The sequence below is a fragment of the Gadus macrocephalus genome, chromosome 21 (assembly GCF_031168955.1).
Source record: "Gadus macrocephalus chromosome 21, ASM3116895v1".
Lineage (NCBI taxonomy): Eukaryota > Metazoa > Chordata > Actinopteri > Gadiformes > Gadidae > Gadus > Gadus macrocephalus.
The window spans coordinates 6,928,950-6,938,113 of record NC_082402.1 but is presented as its reverse complement, the minus strand read 5'-3'; the positions used below and the strand labels follow the sequence as shown (position 1 = coordinate 6,938,113).

Here is a 9,164-nt window from a genome sequence, read left to right as displayed (position 1 = left end):
GTCCACCTTTCTAATGACCTGGAAGGGGGGAGGGGGGGGGGGGGGGAGAGATGCAATGAGATGTGAGGAGAGAAAATCAAAGAAAATACAATAAATCACAGGGAGGCGTATAGGTACCTCCACGTTCTGCAGCTCCCGGTGAATCTGCAGCAGCTGCGCCTGTCGCCTCCGCCCCTCCCCGCCGCCCCTCTCCTCCTCCTCCCCCGCCCCGCCGTCACCGGCCTCGCTCTCCTCCCCCACCGCCCCGGGGGAGCTCAGCCGTCGGACGCGCCGTCCCACGTTGACTCCCAGGAGGTCCGGTGGCGCGGGAGGGCGAGCGGGAACGCACGGTGAAGCAGGGCCTGGGGACCAGCGCTGGGGAGGAGGTGGAGGTGGCGTTGGGGGAGGTGGGAGAGGAGGAAGAGGAGGAGGAGGAGGGTGGGAACACGAAGGCACGCTCCGGGAACACGGCGGGGCCATGGCTGGGGCTGGCCTGAAGGGGGGGGGGGGGGACACAGGGTCGGGGCAGACGTCAGAGGAACATCCGTGTGCGTGGGGCCACAGTGTGTTAGGTTATGACTGCATGCTGACGGTTGCTGAAGTTACGTTGGGGCTGCTGGGCTGTACAGCCCTCCGGCGCTGATCAGGTGGCAGAAGGGGCTCCGGTCGGGGACTGGCAGCACGGGTCGCCCCCCGTGGTTGGCTCTCGGTCTGGAGGCAGCACTAGCGGCGGCGCTCTGGCTCTCAAATCTATTACTGCTGTGGAGAGGAGAGGAGGTGAGGAGGAGAGGAGGAGAGGAGGAGGGGAGGAGAGGAGGAGAGGAGAGGAGAGGAGGGGAGGAAAAGGAGGAGGAGAGGAGGAGGAGAGGAGAGGGTAGAAGAGGAGGAGGGGAGGGGAGAAGGAAAAGAGGAGAGGGGAGGAGGAGGGGAGGTGAGGAAGAGAAAGGAGAGAGGACAGGAGGGGAGAGGAGGGGATACGACAAAGGACAGGAGGGGGAGGAGAGGAGAGGAATATTGATTTAACCAAGAGTTACCTTATTCCCTGTTAACATAGTATAATAGTGACTATGAACTATGACGTAACATACCTGTTCATGACTCCCAGGCTATTGAGGTTCAAGGTAGAGGCTGCCATGCCCGCGGCCAGGCCAGGGGCTTCGATGGCTGGGTACACATGAGACAAAGTCCCCTACAGCTGCATGGAGTGCTGGGAAGTTACTGGCGCTAGAAAATTGTCTGAGTAGAAAAAGAAACCCACAGCAGGGAATGTAGACAAAGTTAATGACCTTAGAAAACTTTAAGAAGCTGCAGTTTTAAACCAGGACTGTAACATGTTCACTGTAGGCCGGTAATCTTTCATTTTGATTGAAATTATTTGGTAACACTTTACATTTAGGGTACATTAATTAACCATTAATTAACATTAGCTAATGCAGAAATAGTTAGGGTTAACAATAATCCTCACTCTATCAAATAATTTATAAATGAATACCATACTTAACACACCATTACCTTAGTTGACATCTGATTCAAATAAGAATAGAAATCTACATTAATTCCACTTGGGGCAATAGTTACAAGCAGCTTGTACACAGTGAACTGCACCTTTAGTAAACATAATCAGCATTAGTAAAGGATTACTTTATTTGTTGACTGTGAATTTAATTTGAGCAAATGCTTATTACCGCATTAACTAATGCCTTGTTCATTAATGTACCCTTATTGTAAGGTATTACACAATAATCTGAAGAAAAGGGTGTGCGTCAAAAACATCTAAGACGGCTGCACTGATAACAGTGACAAGGTGCTGAATGATAAACACTTTGCGGAACCGACGATGGAACGCATTGTGCTGAGCAAACAACCAACACGATGGTCAGATATCATAGTTGGCCCGGGCTTGATCAAACAACCCTGACAACAGTGTGACTGTGGACACGCCACACCGATGCTACCGTGCGCTACCGTGTGTACAGCCCGTCTTTACTGCGCCTCTTAAGTCCTAGGGAACAACACCCATTTTGTTTTCATGAGAAGATATGAGCATGAGGAAAAACAAAGTATCCCCTGAAGAGATGAAGAGATTGGACTAGAGGGAGTTGGAGGAGGAGGGGGAGACCGAGGGGAAGTCTTTTTCTGTCTCTGTATCTGTGTGAGGTGAAATTAGGCATTAGATTGCTTTCAAATGATAAATTGAATAGAATTATAACTATAACAATTGAACTGTAGTATTTTTTTATTGCTTGATGCCAGGTATTTTAGCCATGGTGTGGTATGTTATTTTTTAATGTAAGCCACCTGAATATGCAGAGCAGATATTTATAATCGAAGGCTCTGTGCAGTGTCCTGAGCAGCTGAGCTAAGGTCTGTTTTAACTGAAACAGAAATTGGTTTAAAGTGGGCATAAAACATGGCTTTGGGTTCTGTGACCATAGTTGAAGGTAGTAATCACACAGTAGTTATTTTAACAAAATAACAAATGAACAATATTATTAGGATGCATATTCTGTCATCGAGTTTGTTTCAGGAAAAAAAAAACATAATAGGCCCACTATAATCCAATCTTCAAATATATAATAACAGATATTTTAAGATAAAGATAAGTGATGACCTTATACACATAGCAGCGCCTTGACAATATATTTGGATAAGCTTACTAAGTATTTTCTGAACTATGATAATTGGCGTCTGCTCATTAATTTATTTACCAAGACACCAGACGTCCTCCTGCATGGAATGTCGCTATGACCTAGTTTGGTTCCTCCTGACTCAAGACAAGTGGAATGAGAGGAATAACAAGGCGAGCAGTGGAATCTCTTTTGGTGTAGAAAAATGCAGGCAAAGGAAGGACAAACTAAACGGGAGTAGATAAGCACTCCTCTTGAGCAACTTGGATGAGACAGTTTGAATCGGTCGGCATTGAATCAATCAGTATCCAAAAGCCAGCATTTAGTCGGTATCATTGTCTGTATCACCATCATCATAGTTTTCACTTAGTTGGCTCTACTTCTCCCTGGTAATGAGTAGGGTATGGAGGAATATACATGTTGTTTACCGCTCATACATATGTATATTTGCTTTAATCAGGAAAAAAATACGAAAACAAACAAATTTACTAATATAGCACATGCACATAACACATGCAAATACCTTAAACATCTAAAAGGACTGAAATAAGAAAAGTCAATAATTGCACTGTTTGAATACTGGAGCAAAGTCTTGTGTGCTCGCCTCCGTTATGGGGTCATCGCTATTACTTCAAATATTAGCCTATGTTTGCTTCATCACTTAGGCCTACCTCTACAAAGCTGATTAACAGCAAACTAAAATGCGAAAGAATGTACCACAGTAGCCAGCCCACATCAATCATATTTGCATATGAATGATGATAGAAAATATATAAATATAACTACAACAACGGTATAACCTACCTCACTTTAAGTCCCATGACTGAATTCCATTCTTAAGCGGGGGGTCTCCCATGTTGGACTTGTTAGAAGAGGCAGGAAAGTGACATAACAGAATAGGCTATATCTGGTAGGTTTATTAGCCTACTGGCAGTCTGCGGCCTGGATAACCTTATGTTTCTATCAGGCATTAATAACCTGCATACAACTGTTTCTCTACTGGGTTCACTTACAGACAGATGTGTCTCAGACAGTGTTGACATTGCCGAGTCCTAATCGTGTTATATGCAGCCCCCTTTACCGGTTGATTGCATGTAAAAAAAGGTTCCATAAATGAGGCAACTTTTCTTCCAGGGCTTTACCACACACTCCGCTGGTGTACCAACATCATATTCGGGGTGGGTTGAGTGTCGTTTAAAGCTTCTAAGCCCGCGTGGTTTATGCAAACGCATGGCCAACCTGTGGATTTTCATCAAACCACGACCGACTCACAGAGGACCATCTGTCTTTGGGTAATTGGTCGTGGCAGGCTATAGATATACACAATAATCAGAATGTTTTTTCATCCTATAACGTTTTTAATCAATTACACATGAAGTTTAAGTTAACATATAGGCCTAAAGAGTAGTAGTCCTAGTCCTCCCCAAATCACATAGGCTACGGAGAACAAAAGGGGGATTCTGAAAGTGAAAATGGAACAAGCCGCTGACCAGTCAAACCATTCAAATTACTAAACACGAAAGACATTGAACTTACGAAAGACATTGAACTTACTTAACCTACCTCCCGTTGCAAGCCACTTTCTTTTCTCAACGCAATGTGTGTTTGAACTGGCATCCCCTCGAACCGACGGTCACCCTGTGCTACCCGAGGAGGAGGAGAGAGCCCCCATGTATAAACCAACATCTGTGTGTGTGTGTGTGTGTGTGTGTGTGTGTGTGTGTGTGTGTGTGTGTGTGTGTGTGTGTGTGTGTGTGTGTGTGTGTGTGTGTGTGTGTGTGTGTGTGTGTGTGTGTGTGTGTGTGTGTGTGTGCGTGCGTGCGTGCGTGTGAGTGAGTGAGAGAGAGAGAGAAATAGAGCGTTTGTACGACGGATAGACGGACCAACAAACGGCGGTTACACTTACTGAGAGATCCATCCACACCAAGTACATCCTACTCCAGTCCAGAATCCAGAAACATTGGGCTAACAAGGCGTGCGAAAATATTCTGCTAGCCCCCCAAAAGAGTTCGACTAGTTGTTCACTTCTCCAGCTTCGGCTCTTCTTGGACAATAACTTTTAGTTTGACTCTTTAACGGATGTATCGCATAATAATCGACCATGTTGCAACTTCTCGAACGTAGTATTCTACAGGTTGCTGTGTAAGGATGCCTTTAATGTGTAGTATCGCAATGAATGTTTCGATGTCATGTGTTGCCCAGCACTTCTCTCATCATAGTAAAGCGTTGTTTGCTGTTTGAAAAGCAGGAAGCGACAAAGAACCTCCTCTCCTCTCTCCTCTCTCTCTCTCTCTCTCTCTCTCTCTCTCTCTCTCTCTCTCTCTCTCTCTTCTCTCTCTCTCTCTCTCTCTCTTCTCTCTCTCTCTCTCTCTCTCTCTCTCTCTCTCTCTCTCTCTCTCTCTCTCTCTCTCTCTCTCCTCTCTCTCTCTCTCTCTCTCTCTCTCTCTCTCTCTCTCTCTCTCTCTCTCTCTCTCTCTCTCTCTCTCTCTCTCTCTCTCTCTCTCTCTCTCTCTCTCTCTCTCTCTCTCTCTCTCTCTCTCTCTCTCTCTCTCTCTCTCTCTCTCTATCACAGGAAATAAAACAATACGTCTGTGCAAAGTGTGTTCGTTTGTGTCCGTGTGTATCTGTCTGCGTTGGGAATACCTCAGCCTATTGCTAGAGCGGCAAAGGGGAATCCCTCAGATAAAGGCTTATGCATATTATCGGATTTTATTATAACAAAGCGAGTAGGCCTAAAGAAAGATCTTGGGCAATGGGTTGCAACGAAATAAGCTTTCTAGTCTTGGAAGTGGTTGTCTCACAAATTTCCTTTCTCAGTTGTGTTGTCCGTTATGATGATGTAATATGAACAGCCGTGGTTGATTCCCTCATATACGCCTGTATTCAAAACTACGTTAAGTAAAAACCATTGTGGCCAATTACCTTAGACAAATGTGTGTATTTCTTTGCTTCCCAAACTCAGGGAAATGGTATGTCTTTAAAATCAATTATAAAAAAATCAGAAGGTTGTTTATTGCTTTTTAAACGCTCACTGCATGTTAACATGTAGGTCTTGTTTACGTTGAATAGTTTTGTTTGTATAGTGTGTATTTGTACTTGATTAAGCTTTGAGGGAATGTGTGTCTTGTTTCTTTTGTGCGAAAAAAAACAAAAACTAAATAACTTATGGTTCAGGCCTACCAAAAAATTACAGTGGTCTACAACATAAATACGCATAGACTACCTGTAGCCTATATCATATAGTGAATTGAAAACATTTGTCCTCTACTTCAGAGGACTGAAGCCTAACAAAGTCAAAGGCCAAGACGTAATGCACACCATTTAGAACCGCTTATCTTAATTCTCCTGGATTTCTAAACTGAAACTGAAATGTAATTCTTACCTCGGGGAAAAATTGTTTCCACGAGGCCAGAACAGAACAGGTTACGGAGTTTGAATTTTTCAAGACCTAGACTACCCTTGAAGCGCTGCAGCAACTTAACCCCTTTAACTTGTTCTGTCCTCGATGAAACACAGCCAACCACTATAGAAAATGTTCAATTGAAGGCCGAATTGTCAAACACACTCACACTTATTAAGCAGCCTAACAAAAGTATAACTGGAATTGACAATACGTTGACTATACGATTTTCCTCAATAAAATGTAGCTATTATCGATTTAAGCAAAGGGGTTGTAGTTGGGAAAGGGTTGGTTCTGCCCTCTACTGACTGTATAAGGTTATTGCAGTACATAGTAAAGAAACAAGCAGAAGGAACCCAACACACAGTTCGAAAGACCTGTTTCATTGTGGTTTGCTGTAAGCGATGCCTGTCCGTCCCTTTAGGAGATTACAACACTGCTTGCTATACAGCTTTATTTGAAAAGTGCCACAAGATTCGCTAAGAGGGGGTTACCTAAAGGATTGACAGCAATATCATATTCGTTGTAATCTTAGGAGAGTTTCAATGTCACAAATACAATGCAAATCCATCAATGTTGTTATGCGAAGCGCTCACACACACACACACACACACACACACACACACACACACACACACACACACACACACACACACACACACACACACACACACACACACACACACACACACACACACACACACACACACACACACACACACACACACACACACACAAACACACACGCACACTTCTAGACACTTCAATTTCTAGATAATTATACATTATATTAGAAGCAGCCATGTATTATGAGGAGACACTATGGTTTCAGAAGCGCAAACTGACAAACACCCTCAATTAAAAGTACAACCTTGTGAAAACAAAATGACCAAAACAAACACGGAACAGTTCCTGAGAGCTCTGCATTAAAGATAGTGAATTCAATCATTCCTTCTCAATTGTAACTGATAAGGTACAGGTTCTACACCCAGATCATACAGACATAAACACACAAACACATTAGAAGTCACACACACACACACACACACACACACACACACACACACACACACACACACACACACACACACACACACCACACACACACACACACACACACACACACACACACACACACACACACACACACACACACACACCATCATCATCGGCGATCACTCGGAGTATGATGGTCCTCCCGGGGTATCGAGAGGCCAATTCTGGAGCCACATTCTCTATTGCAGTGTGGGCATTGATGTGAGGTGCAGGGGGGGCGGGGGATTTGGGGGGCCTGTTTGGTGGTGAACCTCTCTTCCTTTGCTACTGCTTGAGTTTTGCAGCCTGTCGGAGTTGGTTTCATCGAAAGTGGCACCTTCTTTCAGGCAGTTTCTCCAGGTGGATCTGTGCGTGCAGTGTCCTCCCAGTTTAAACTGTTGATGTTGAATTTTTGGAGGTTTGTCCTAATGTTATCCTTGTAGCGCTTTTACTGGCCTCCAGGTTCGAGATGGCCCATTGAAAGCTGGGAGTAGAGTACCTGCTTTGGGAGGCGAGTATCAGCATCCGTATGATGTGGCCTGTCCCTCGCAGCTGATGCTTTGTGATAGTGTTGGTGATGCTGTGTATGGTTGCATCATCCAGGATACTGATGTTTGTCCGCTTCTCTTCCCAGCTGACACGCAGGATTTTTCTGAGGTGCCTCTGATGGTAGGACTCCAAAGCTCTTAAATGCCTGCTGTATGTTGTCCTTGTCTCTGCACCATAGAGGAGTGCGGTAGGATGACACAAACAGCTTAGTCCTAGCAAGCACATCTGGATTCTCAAAGACCCTTTTGCGGAGAATTGCAAAAGCTCCACTTGCACAGCAGATTTGATATGAAGTAACCCCTACAGGACGACGCCTGTGCGTGAACTGGTGCACTGACAGCCACCACACGATCCTTGACAGAGGCAGGGCTATAACGAACGGCATGGCCCATCTCTGCTGCATCCTCTGCATGCTTTGCTGTTATGGTCTTTTCTGGCACCTCCCCCTCGACCTTACCGCCAAGGGGACCCTACCAGGAGCTCAGCTCCAGACGGCATTGCTCTTTGGATCTCAGGTACACACAAGCCTCTCCGCCGCAACAAGGTGGCGACTCTCGGGAGAGGACACACACACACACACACACACACACACACACACGCGCACACACACACACACAGACACACACATGCGCACACACAGATACACAGATACACACACACACACACACACACCTGACACCTGACAAACACACACACACACACAGACACACACACACACACACACACACACACAAACACACACACACACACAGTCTCTCTCATACACACACACACACACACACACACACACACACACACACACACACACACACACACACACACACACACACACACACACACACACACACACACACACACACACACACACACACATTCTCCTCACCTCTTTCTAATTGTTATTTATCTGACCATCCATACAAGTCTCTGGTTACTACATACAGAGTGTGTAAGATAGTGAGCGAGAGTGAGACAGTTAACAAGAGAGAGAGACGGTGAGCAAGAGAGAGACTGAGAGACAAAGAGAGAAAAAGGAAAAGGAATTGTGTCAAAGTCAAGTGATTCCTTCCTGCTTATCCCCTGGAGTCAGGTGCCAGTTGAACAGGTAAAATATTGATCTACTTTAGATACATTACAGCTAGATATGGACAAAGGTCCACAGGAATTTAAATACTTTTCATTTTTGTGTGAATATTGGCATTAGATGCCAACATCGGAAATTGTAAATGGCTGTATTTCTAATTGCTTTCCTGTGTTTATATGTTGGAGTGTCATGCGTATACATAATGTAGATATCAAGGTATGTCTGCACACACCAATCTTTATTTTTAGAAGTGTGTTTGATAGAACACAAATGTTGAGGTTGTCTTAAAGAGAAGATAGGATAAGGTATTTTTTTAAATTTGTTTTATGTTATGATACAAAAAATATGAAAAGAAACATTCAAATGTGAACCTATTCAAAAGTTGCAGTTTCACAGCTGTATACATAATGAAATAATCCATATTGACAGATTAATGGTGTAAATGTAAATGACTAGAACATGATTTACCTATTTGCTACTGCAAACAGACGTT

The 9,164-nt window shown here is 44.5% G+C and overlaps 1 protein-coding gene across 1 annotated transcript in view; it reads right to left on the bottom strand.

The window, feature by feature from the left end:
• itpkb (inositol-trisphosphate 3-kinase B) overlaps positions 1-4,449 on the bottom strand; it is a 24,908-nt gene extending 20,459 nt beyond the window's left edge. The window contains 5 exon segments of the mRNA XM_060042002.1: positions 1-18; positions 118-472; positions 586-738; positions 1,068-1,203; positions 4,139-4,449. The exon segment at positions 1-18 is cut by the window's left edge and continues 621 nt beyond it. Coding sequence (XP_059897985.1) covers positions 1-18; positions 118-472; positions 586-738; positions 1,068-1,114 — 573 coding nt within the window. The 5' untranslated portion in view covers positions 1,115-1,203; positions 4,139-4,449.
• Positions 4,450-9,164: the final 4,715 nt, after the last annotated feature.